Here is a 12,647-nt window from a genome sequence, read left to right on the forward strand (position 1 = left end):
GGGCTCAATCCCTGTTCTGTCCTGAATCAGCCGACCTCAGCCGGGGTTTTATATTTGGTCTCAGCATCCTTGGGCTAGAATGGGAGGACTGAGCCAGCATCTCCATCATGGCCACAGGGAATGACAATAAACCCTCAGCTGTTGTTTGTGAATGCTGACAAGTGTTTGTTACAGATTCTTAATGATCAAAGATTGTGTACTTTTCTAGCGCTATCCTTTATTTAAACCACGACTTTGAAGGTGGGGACTTCATTTTCACAGAAATTGATGCTAAAATGATTACAGTAAGTTTTAATTTATTTATCATTTGCTTTTTTATTTGTTTTGATGATGTACATTTTTTAAGAAATGTTATTTCTGTTCATCAAGGTGAGGGCTATTAGTTCTGGGGATTGGCTTCTCCCTTCCCCCCACAACGGCCAGGTGCTGCTCCGAGATTCCGTTGGCATAGTGGGACGGGCACCTCTGCTACGTCTCTACAAATGTTACCTGCCCCGAATGTTCTAATGACCCCGATTTTGGACAGAGTCCAGGCGAGGCCTACGCAATAGATGGAAATCCCACTCCGCTGCACTCCCACCATCCTGAGCGGGTTGGCGGAAGTGCTAAGGCTTTTGTTTTAAGTCCGGTGCTTGTAAGAGAATTACCTTGGTATTTAATTCAGCTGACATCCATTAGTAGTGATGGATTCATATTAATGTATAAGAACCTATTCTTGTTCTCGGTAGGCCGGTTCTTGCTCGGAAGATAACGGCGTGTTAACGACGCACGCCGTTATTAAAGGGCAAATCGGCCAGAACGTTCAGGGGATGACGAGATACACAGTGAACTTGCTGGTCGATTCACGCCATTCCGCCATTTGCTTCTCACGAACAGCATCTTGCCCTTATCCTCCCCGTTATTTTTAAGAACTTACTGGATTTGCATATTAATTGCCCATTAAACTCGCCACAGAAAGTTAAGTCTGGTAATTAAGAGCGTAAGTACATTTTTAACAACGTGACAATTATTAATGCAATGTCAATCAACCTTTCTAGCCCAGAATGGGAACAATGTAAAGTGTTCAATCTCGTTCCTGCACATAGTCAATTGTTAGAGATTTTAAAATTGTCAAATTTTAAATGTTTTTCTTACTTTTCCTTTCTGTGTCTTTTTTCTCTCTCTTTAACCAATTTTTATTTTCCCCTTTATTTCTCTTTCTGTTCCTCATTTGACTCTAATTCACCCTCCTGCTCCGTCGTTCCTCTGTTTCTTTCTCAATCCTTTAATCCCATTGATTAAGGAGATAGACTGTTGGTCTCGTCGTTCAATAAGGTCTCAGATGCCCCGTTGCCCTTGCTGCGCTGTTATCAGCTCGCACTTTCAGCAAGTTACGGCACAAAAACATTTTGAGATCAAGGGTGCAGAGAAAAGTCTAACTGATGGGGGACACCTTGAGATGCCCGACTCTAGCAAGATCTGGTCCAACTTCTCTGATCTCAGATGGAATTCCCACATCTCTTCCATCGCTAACCCTACCTCCAAGAAGCTTGGTTTTCTCTTTCTTGTCAAACATTTCTTTTCCACTCACTAACTCAACTCCCTGTAAAGCCCAAGTCCATCCAAGACTTGATTCCTCTTCTCCTATCTGGGGAGGTTCTTCTATACCTCTCTCGTACTCCTGATAGGACACAAGAAAAGGCTGTCATCTGATAGGCTATGCCTATCTCACCTTTGCCATCTGACCTCTTGCTCTCCATTACATCATTTCTTCACTCTAATTTATCAATGCTACTATGGTCATTGCTCCTTTTAATGCTTGTTCCTGCACACTCTTCCTTCTCCCTGTGTTGAAATAAAGACCCATTGCACTGTCTCCCATTTTAACTCTTTCTTTCCCAGGACTTCAGAGCTGTGGAATAGTTTACTTCTCTTCTCCCCCAAGTCTTCCCTTCTTCCTACAATCTACAGACTTTTAAAACCCAAGGTTGGCGTCACCTGCTTACTTCTGATTGATTTATCTCATCCTCTCCCTTCCTCTTTTCGATCTTGAGGTGGTATCCCGCACTATGGCCCTTGACCCTTCACCTCAGTTCCTCAACTGAAATATGTTAAGACTTGTTGAAACTATTTCCAACTATCTTTCCCCGTCCAGGCGACGGTGAAACCGAAGTGTGGTCGAGTGGTGGGCTTCTCCTCGGGGGCTGAGAATCCGCATGGGGTACAAGCCGTGACCAAAGGGCAGCGATGCGGGATGGCGATCTGGTTCACCCTGGACCCGCGGCAGAAGGAACGGGTACGACACTTTGCAGAGATTCATTGCAGAATACGGTAGAATCCTGGTAATCTAATCTGGGGGAGGGGAGCATGGTGCTGGGGAAGGGGAGCATGGGGGAGGGGAGCACGGTGCTGGGGGAGTGACCCCTCCCCCACCATTTTTAGTTCCCTTCCCTCCTCAGCCATTCCGGTGGTCCTTGTGTCCCAAAGCACCTACATGAGTGGGCCAACAATTCGCCCAACGAGTTGATGGTGGAGCTGTCCAATCCCGGGAAGACACACTAGTGGCTGATTGTGCTGCAGTGGGCATTGGGCGACCAGGACCTGTGGAACTGGCTCAGTTTAGGTCACCACCTTCAGGAGGGGGAGTGGGGTGGGGGTGAGGGAATTGGAAAGGAGGGTGGCCTTAAGCTGGACTCTTTGCCATTACGGAGTGAGGTTGGGGCCTCATCCTGGTTCCGATAAGTGTCCAACCGTGCTAACAGCGCTCTCACTCACTCTGTGCCACACAGGAGAGGATTGAGGCAGATGATTTGATGAAGATGCTGTTTGGGGCGGAGGAGGAGCTGCAGCACGACGAGGGGGAAATCAAAGGGCCTGGTCCTGACGATCACAAGCCGACTGAGGCCTCGGCCACCGAGTCCAAGAGCGAGCGACAGACCAAGGAGTCGGCAAATGCCGCAGAATCCGATGGAGGAGCCAGGTCGGAACAGACTGAGGCGAAAGGGCAACTGGCAGAGAGAGAAGGAGTCCCGGTGTCCGACTCCTCCACAATAAACACATCAGACTCCTCTCAGGAGACACCACCTCCTGTTTTAGATCAAAAGGCCTCAGCAGCTCTGAACGAGCGCCCTACAAAGCAAGAGTTGTAATACTACTTCCAAGTGCACACAATGGGGCATTACTGTTCAGTTCAGTCTGATATAAAGCCCGTTTGTTTTGCTCTTTAGTTGCTTCTGATAACAGTGTTCCAATTTAGGACCTCAAAACTATGGAACGCCTTACCTCCCTCAGTCTACAGGCTTTGAAACCCCAAGCTTGACACCTTCTAATCTTACTTCCTGACTTATCTCATCTTCTCCCCCACCCGTTCACCCTCGGTGATGTCCCCACACTATGGGCCTTGTAGATCAAACATGATGACATTTGATCTGTCATCACCGCACAGCAAGTCCCTCTCATAGCGTGAAAACATCGTGTGCAAATGCTCAGAGTTGTTTCCAGCCAATAATATGCAACCCTTCGGGGCAACTAAGATCCATGTCATCTGTCCAACCTCAAGTATCGTTGGAACAGTCTGGGCTACTGACACCCAGTGCCATGCGCTGGATCCACTCCAGGTTTTGCAGTGTTCACACATTTAGTGAGGCAACGGTGTTGTGAAGTAAAAGTGGATTCATACAGATATCATCAGTTGGCGCTCAAAAGTATTTACATACGAATGACGATAGACAGGAAAAGGCCTTCTGGTCCATCCAGCCTGTCCCATTTGTAAACAGTATTCTTTAATGGGGGAAGATTTCTACTGTATTGTCCTGTATTCCTCCAGCTTCTAAAGGGAGCTGCGTGCGCACTAGCCAGTGTCTCTCAGTCACTCTGTTCTGTTGTGTTATACTGTCTATTCCCTTGTTCCAATTTCCTCCCTCCCTCGGCAGGAGGTGCTGATTCTTGCCGGGGTGTGTTGTTCCTTGCCCGCTGTCCACCCTCCAGTGCTTTCTCCAGGAGGCCTTTCTTCAGGTGTGAGCTTAGGCAGTGAGTGTTGGCAAGCTATTCCACTGGAGGGAGCATCACAGCCCACCCCAATCTTGCCACGGCCTGACCTTTTCTTCATATGCACATTCCAGTGGGGGAATGGTCACTTGGTGACAATCAGGAGTAGGAGCCCTGGTATTCCCCCGAACTTGGCTTGTGCCAAATGCACGGCGGACAATTGTAGCACAGACTATGTTGTGAATTTAGGATCTTTCTGGTCTCTATGGCTCACTGCACGGTGCAGTTACCAATTGAGCCACAGGGGGAAGCACTGAAGGGCACAGCTTTTAAACCTTAGATGACCTCTGATGTTGGTGCACGTGCCGATAGGTAGGAGCGACAGACTGCTTATCTCACACAGACTGTGTGCTCCAACATGCAAATAATTCTTATTCATGCAACACCATGCTTGTTTACAGTCCCTGAAACTTCCTGTAATCTTCTCGATGAACTGTTACAGTCTCAGAGGTTGTTGGCAACCTACTATCTCAGGCGATGGACAATTCAGCATGCGTGGCCTGGGCAGTTGGGCTCAGGCTGGGCCTGATTCTGTCCTTATCTGGCACCATATGGATGTGCTCCCAGGCGGGGCCACTGGTTACTAGTGACCTCCCTACCCTAGGATGTCTGAAGCTAACTGTAGTGCCCCATTGCCTCATCATTGAGATCAACAACAACAACAACTTGCATTTATATAGCGCCTTTAACCTAGTACAATGTCCCAAGACGCTTCACAGGTGCGATTATCGAACAAAATTTGACACCGAGCCACATAAGGAGATATTAGGAGAGGTAACCAAAAGCTTGGTCAAAGAGGTAGGTTTTAAGGATGGTCCTAAAGGAGGAGAGAGAGGCCGAGAGGTTTCGGGAGGGAATTCCAGATCTTACGGCTTAGGCAGCTGAAGACACGGCCGCCAATGGTGGGGCGATGAAAATCGAGGATGCGCAAGAGGCCAGAATTGGAGGAGCGCAGAGATCTCAGAGGGTTGTAGGGCTGGAGGAGATTACAGAGATAGGGAGGGGCGAGGCCGCGGAGGGATGAGCTGAGGCAGGGGCGGAGACAGGCGATGTTATGGAGGTGGAAGTAGGTGGAATTGGTGATGGAGCGAATACGTGGTCAAAAGCTCATCTCAGGGTCAAATAGGACGCCAAGGTTGCGAAAGGTCTGTTCAGCCTCAGACAGTGGCCAGGGAGAGGGATGGAGACGGTGGCTAGGGAACGGAGTTTGTGGCAGGGACCAAAGACAGTGGCTTCAGTCTTCCCAATATTTAGTTGGAAGAAGCTTTTGCTCATCCAGTAGTGGATGTCGGACAAGCAGTGTGACAAATCAGAGATGGTGAGGGGCCGAGGGAGGTGGTGGTGTGAGGTACAGCTGTGTGTCGTCAGTGCACACTTGGAATAGGACATGTTTTCGGATGATGTCACCAAGGGGCAGCATGTAGATGAGAAATGGGAGGGGGCCAAGGATAGGTCAGCTAAGACTGCACAGCACAGACTAGGGATTGGACCTGGGACCATCCTGGATCATTCTCCCACCCTCTTTTTCTGCTAATTCCTCCCCCATCCATCCTCCCTCCTGCTCCTCAACAGCCCCTCCCCAGTACTTCACTTTGCTTCATGTGTGGGCTTAGACAATGACAGTCAACAGGCTATCCAATTGCAGAGGACACCACAACCAAGCCGAATCCCATCCTTATTGAACATATGCACTCTTACACATATAGACATACACACTCTCACACACACTCATAGAAACAGAGGAACAGGAGTAGGTCATTCAGCCCCCCCATTTCACCATTCAGTGAGATCATGGCTGATCTGTACCTTAACTCCATCCAACCACCTTGGCTCCATATCCCCTAATACCCTCGGCTAGCACAAATCTATCAATCTCAGATTTAAAATTATTAACTGAGCTAGCATCTCCTGCTTTTTGTGGGAGAGAGTTCCACACTTCCATCACCCTTTGTGTGAAGAAGTGTTTCCTAACTTCTCTCCAGAATGGCCTGGCTTTGATTTTAAGGTTATGTCCCCTTATCCTAGACTCCCTCATCAGCGGAAAAACTCATACACACACACACACACACACACACACACAAACACATTCACACCCTCATACACATACAGCTGCACTCTCACTCACTCACACACACTTTTCCAGCAGGGATTACTCAATAGTAGTCAGGAGGCAGAAGCCTGGGTGACTTTCCTCTTCAGGAAGCCAAGTGCCACACTCCTAGTGCCTTCCCTGCAGCGAACAGTCCACTCAGCACAGACCAGGGATTGAACGTGAGAACGCTGTGCCGTGTGTGCCTCGGCTATCAGTCCCTTCACCACTTGAGCCATTTGACGAAGCCTTGACTTTCCTGGTCTGAATTCAGATCCAGTCGAGACTGAGGTCTCCTCTGACTGTGAAGGTCTGACGAGAAGTTAAATTGGAAAGAGTCAATCAGGTAAGCCTGGGCCCAAGGCACAAAACTGCCTACATATTAGCATTAAATTAGCTCGGGACAGCTGGTCTGGGGAATGCTCTGCACCAAGGGTGTCCAAGTTGTTTGTCTCCATGGGCCATGTAGGTAGGTACCTTGGAGCCTTGAGGGCTACTGATAAAATTTAAATCCCCGCTCCTATTAGTTTGTATAAAGTTTCAAGTTGCTGATGCTAACAGACCCTGGTGCTGTGACGTAGCATTTACCCACTAATGAGGTAACAGCACTAAACCTCCAAACCTCCAGGCCCACAACATACAAACAGGGCCAACCAGTGAATAAAAGCTTCAAGTGCAAATCGATCTGAGGTGCCTGGCTTTCAAGGGTCAGATTGGTTGGGACTCAGGCACTGCACAGGGCTTTGGGACTACAGGTTGGGTATTTACTAATGAATCCAGCGGGGGGGAGCTGGGTGTTTGTCAGACTTGAAACGAATTCTATCGACCGTGGCTGTTTTCGGTGTCGCATCAAACCCCAACAGCAGGGTCGAGACGCCGTCACTATTAACGTAGCCCACCCAGCCGGTGTGCCTCATGCTCACAGACCACCAAATAAAATGTATCACTTTGTTTTGAGTCACGTGACATGTTTGTTTAGTGTATGTCGCAGCTCATTGCCCGTAAGCTGAATATATTTAAGAAGGAGCTGGATAGATTTCTAGACACAAAAGGCATCAAGGGGTATGGGGAGAGAGCGGGAATATGGTACTGCGATAGAGGATCAGCCATGATCATATTGAATGGCAGAGCAGGCTCGAAGGGCCGAATGGCCTACTTCTGCTCCTATTCTCTATGTTTCCAAGCTGAGCACCACGTCCACACCTGACTGTGACCTATAATGACACTACTTAATCCTCTCCTTGAACTAGTTTGTATGCTGCTCTGATGACTCAGGCAGTAAGTGCGTTGTCCAGAGTGATACTGAGCCACACAGGCCAGGAAGCTCCCTAGTTTGATTCCCAGTCTATGCTGAGTTAGTTGATCTCATTCGGGCAGTAGTTCAGATGTTACACTCAGCCTCAGTGCCCTTGAGCCATGATTGGTGGGGCTCAGGTGTTGCAGGGGGCCCGAGGATTGTTGGTTGGGCCTCTGGCCTACACCTGGCCCTTTTTGTGTGTTGCGAGAGCATTGAAACCAGCATACTGACCTTGCAGTAGCTGATAAAGTATTTTGTGCTCCCTGTGGTCGCAGGGGCTAAGGGAGCAAAATAAGGCAACTAAGATTCCTGCTCCTGATCGGTATCCAGTAACCGGGCATGATTGTGATGCTCTCCATGGTGGAAGAGTCAACACCTTCAGGAGACGAGGGGAGAAAATTGGGAAAAAATTACATCAAATTTTTACATTTTGTTATGTGTTACCAGTGTAGTTCCAAAACAGGGTACAATTTCACAGAATGTCCCCTCAGTGTAACAGTCAGACTTTAAAATCAATAGCCTGCTACTCCCCAGGAACTGAGAATATATTTCATGCTCCACACTAAATATGGCAAAAATTTAAACACTTCCTTGACCAGGTCTGTCCTGCTGTCTCTCAATGGTCCTGATACTTGTGTTATTTATACTTACTGCTGTTTTCAGTAACACAAATACAACGTGACACTACAGTGCAAGTCTGTCACCACTTGCCTTGTTTTTTATCTAAATGTCCCAATGTTCAGGTGCATAATCTGTCAATGTTTCTGTACTGAGCACTTGTGGAGTTTTATTCACAAATAAATGGTACTTTTTTGCTGTGTAGCTCAGTGTGAACTCTTATTTGTTACTTGTCTAAACAGACTTGCCATCCTTGCTCATTTTAAAAAGACATAGGGCTCGATGTTACCAGGGCTGCGGGTTCACGGCAGGGGGGCTATTGGGCGTGTGGGTAACGCGCCCGGCGAAATCAGTCAGCTCCCCGCGCGCAATCGTAGGCTGATTGGATTCACTTACCTGGTCTTCCGGGTTCCCCGCTGCTGATCTGCGCATCGGGCGGGCTGCGCATGCGCAGTAAGGTCTGTCAGCTGGAGGAGCTCTATTTAAAGGGGCAGTCCTCCACTGACAGATGCTGCAACAAATAGCAAAAATTACAGCATGGAGCAGCCCAGGGGGAAGGCTGCTCCCAGTTTAATGATGCCTCACTCCAGGTATCATTAGATGGGGTGAGGAGGAGGGGGAGGACAGAGATCTTCCCCCCGGCGGGCGGGAGGAAGCGGCCTGCATCTGCCACCAGGAAGGCCTGGCTCGAGGTGGCAGAGGAGGTAACCTGTACCACCAACATATTGCCCACCTGCATACAGTGCAGGAGGTGCTCCAATGACCTCAGTAGGTCAGCCAAAGTGAGTACACTTACTCATTCCCCTACACTCCATCTGTCACATCACTGCCCCCACCCCACATCTCCTTCTGCACAGCCAACACTACTCTGTCACATCACCCCTCACACCCACTCAAAGCTCATCCTCATCTTACCTGCACCTACTCACCTCGCCAGTACTCATCCCGCCACTACCACTCAACCCAATCCTCATACAATCTCATGGCTCTATCTCATACTCACCCTCTCGTGCATCTCTTTCACGGTCAGCCTCACTCAACCTGCCACTACCTGTGCTGCAGCCACGGGGCATGCATCACATATGTGCAGTAGGAAGCGTAAGGCAAATGTGTTGTGAGCATGAAGGGGATGCACAAGGGTGTCTGAGGGTTTGTCATGGTTTTTACTTATATCGAATTTCTGACCAACTCACATTACATATTATATTGGCACCACTACTGCCACGTCTTTGCGAATCTTGTCTGGTTTGTGCAATAATGCCCTTTCCTGAGGATCACAATGAAGACCCACAACTGATGACACCCATTGTGTCTCTGCAGAGTGGGTGTAGGTGTATTTGCAGGGCTCTTTTGTGCAGATGACTGAGAGACATCGGCAATGTCCCCGGTGGCACCCTGGAAGGATGCGGAGGAGAGGTCGTTGAGGGCAGTGGTGACTTTGACAGCGACAGGTAAGAAGATGGTGCTCAGGCCAGCCAGGAGCAGCTTGGCATGAAGGAGGCTGCAGATGTCCACGACTACATGTCGAGTGACTCTGAGCCTCCGTGTGCACTGCTGCTCAGAGAGGTCCAGGAAGCTGAGCCTCGGTCTGTGGACCCTGTGGCGAGGGTAGTGCCCTCTGCGACGCATCTCTCTCTGCGGTTGCCCTCCCTTCTGCTGTGCAGGTGGATGTGTCACAGCACTGTGTTGTGGAGCTCCACGTGTCAGAGGTGGACGGCGTGGATGGCGAGGCTGGTGATGCTGTTCGCCCTCCGAGGAGGTCATGACTGCAGCTACGGCGGCCCCCATCCGGAAGATGTACATCTGAGGGGGTCAGCAAGGTAGGTACATGTCTCTGGACCCCGGGGTAAGTGTGCAAGTTGGTGACTTTGATTGTCAGGAGGAGGGTGGTGGAGGCCAAACTTTGTCCCAAGTGACAGAGTGGCCTCCTGCAATGAGTGAGGGTCTCCCCCCCCCACCAGTCAAATGGACCTTTGCAGCTGCCACAGGCTGACAGCTGCAACACGTCCATTTCAACTGGGGGTGTTTCCCCCAGTGTGGGAAACAGTCCCAGTTGTCTCTAAAATCCCACCCCTCCTCACATAATCCCTTAATCAGGTCTGTTAATGACCTGAAATACCTAGATAAATATTGTCAAGTGGCATCCCGCTGGCTTTAATTGCCTGCGGGAGTCCCACATGCGGGGGCTGCGCGTGCACGCTGGCGCGTCAGTGGGGAACCCGGAAGCGGGCGGGTTGGAGCTGGGCTCCCGACCCGCTCCGGGATTCCCCGATTTTCGGAGCCCCCCCGCCAGGAACGCACCCGATAGCGGGGGCTAAAATGAAGCCCATAGACTTGCCTGCTCGGTTTGCTACATCATGGCAGCAACTGTACTTTAAAATGTAAATCATGCGAGATAGGGCGTCTGGGACTTAAAGTAGATCAGGGGATGGGTGGCTGAGCTTTGGACCAGTTGGAGTTTATGGGGTGGAGAAACGCAGGCTGGCATGGTGGATGCTAACTATTTGAAAAGGACCAGTCTCCCAGTGTCCTGGCCAAGATTCCTGCCTCAGTCACACCACTAAAAACAGATTGCCTGGTCATTCATTCGCGAATGAGTTCTTTTTGTGGTATATCTCAATGATTCAGACTTAAATGTAGGGGGCATGATTAAGAAGTTTGCAGATGATACAAAAATTGGCCGTGTGGTTGATAGTGAGGAAGAAAGCGGTAGACTGCAGGAAGATGTCAATGGACTGGTCAGGTGGGCAGAAAAGTGGCAAATGGAATTCAATCCGGAGAAGTGGAAGGTAATGCATTTGGGGAGGGCAAACAAGGCAAGGGAGTACACAATAAATGGGAGGATACTGAGAAGTGTAGAGGAACAGAGGGACCTGAAGGTAGCAGGGCAGGTCGATAAGGTGGTTAAGAAGGCATACAGGATACTTTCCTTTATTGCCGAGGCATTGAATATAAGAGCAGGGAGATTTGCTAGAACTGTATAAAACACTAGTTGGGTCACAGCTGGAGTACTGCATACAGTTCTGGTCACCACATTACAGGAAAGATGTGATTGCACTAGAGAGAGTACAGAGGAGATTTACGAGGATGTTGCCAGGATTGGAGAATTTTAGCTATGAGGAAAGATTGGATAGGCTGGGGTTGTTTTCTTTGGAACAGAGGAGGCTGAGGGGAGATTTAATTGAGGTGTATAAAATTATGAGAGGCCTAGATAGAATGGATAGGAAGGACCTATTTCCCTCAGCAGTGAAGTCAATAACCAGGGGGCATAGATTTAAAGTAATTGGTAGAAGGATTGGAGGGGAGTTGAGGAGAATTTTTTTCACCCAGAGGGTGGAGGGGTCTGGAACTCACTGCCTGAAAGGGTGGTAGAGGCAGAGACCCTCATCACCGTTAAAAAGTACTTGGATGTGCACTTGAAGTGCCGTAACCCAAAAAGCTACAGACCAAGAGCTGGAAAGTGGGATAAGGCTGGATAGCTCTTTTTCAGCTGGCACAGACACAATGGGCCGAATGGCCTCCTTCTGTGCTGTAAATTTCTATGAATCTATGATTCTTTCAAGAGGTTATTTCGACTGTTTAAAATAAAATGTTGCTATTCCTACATAGACCACATGGTGGAATCAGTGAGTCAGCTGCCGCCTTCTGGTCTGGAGGACAAACTGCCTTAACAGATTGCCGCTGGAGACAACTTTAACAAGAAAGGATTTGCATTTATATAGTGCCTTTCACAATCTCAGGACCTCTCATAGCACTAAACAGCCAATGAAGTAATTTTGAATTGCAGTCTTCTGTTGTAATGTAGGAAACATGGCAGCAAATTTGCGCACAGCAAAGTCCCACAAACAGCAATGAAATAAATGACCAGATAATCTGTTTTAGTGATGTTGGTTGAGGGATAAATATTGGCCAGGACACCTGGAGAACTCCCCTGCACTTCTTCGAAATAGTTTTTTTTTATTCGTTCATGGGATGTGGGCGTCGCTGGCGAGGCCAGAATTTATTGCCCATTCCTAATTGCCCTTGAGAAGGTGGTGGTGAGCCGCCTTCTTGAACCGCTGCAGTCCGTGTGGTGAAGGTTCTCCCACAGTGCTGTTAGGAAGGGAGTTCCAGGATTTTGACCCAGCGACGATGAAGGAACGGCGATATATTTCCAAGTCGGGATGGTGTGTGACTTGGAGGGGAACGTGCAGGTGGTGGTGTTCCCATGTGCCTGCTGCTCTTGTCCTTCCAGGTGGTAGAGGTCGCGGGTTTGGAAGGTCTGTCGAAGAAGCCTTGGCGAGTTGCTGCAGTGCATCCTGTGGATGGTACACACTGCAGCCACAGTGCGCCGGTGGTGAAGGGAGTGAATGTTTAAGGTGGTGGATGGGGTGCCAATCAAGCGGGCTGCTTTGTCCTGGATGGTGTCGCGCTTCTTGAGTGTTGTTGGAGCTGCACTCATCCAGGCAAGTGGAGAGTATTCCATCACACTCCTGACTTGTGCCTTGTAGATGGTGGAAAGGCTTTGGGGAGTCAGGAGGTGAGTCACTCGCTGTAGAATACCCAGCCACGCGATCTTTTATCTCTACCCGAGAGGACAGATGGGGCTTCAGTTTAATGTCTCACTGAAGTATCAGC

General features: G+C 49.1%; 1 protein-coding gene across 1 annotated transcript in view; it reads left to right on the forward strand.

The window, feature by feature from the left end:
* p3h1 (prolyl 3-hydroxylase 1) overlaps positions 1-8,234 on the forward strand; it is a 36,133-nt gene extending 27,899 nt beyond the window's left edge. The window contains exons 13-15 of the mRNA XM_067970629.1: positions 209-284; positions 2,135-2,275; positions 2,769-8,234. Of these exons, the coding sequence (XP_067826730.1) occupies positions 209-284; positions 2,135-2,275; positions 2,769-3,128 (577 nt within the window). The 3' untranslated portion in view covers positions 3,129-8,234. The remainder of the gene's footprint in view (positions 1-208; positions 285-2,134; positions 2,276-2,768) is intronic.
* The last annotated feature ends 4,413 nt before the right edge of the window (positions 8,235-12,647 follow it).

The sequence above is a fragment of the Heptranchias perlo genome, chromosome 32, assembly GCF_035084215.1.
Source record: "Heptranchias perlo isolate sHepPer1 chromosome 32, sHepPer1.hap1, whole genome shotgun sequence".
NCBI classification, from domain to species: Eukaryota; Metazoa; Chordata; class Chondrichthyes; order Hexanchiformes; family Hexanchidae; genus Heptranchias; species Heptranchias perlo.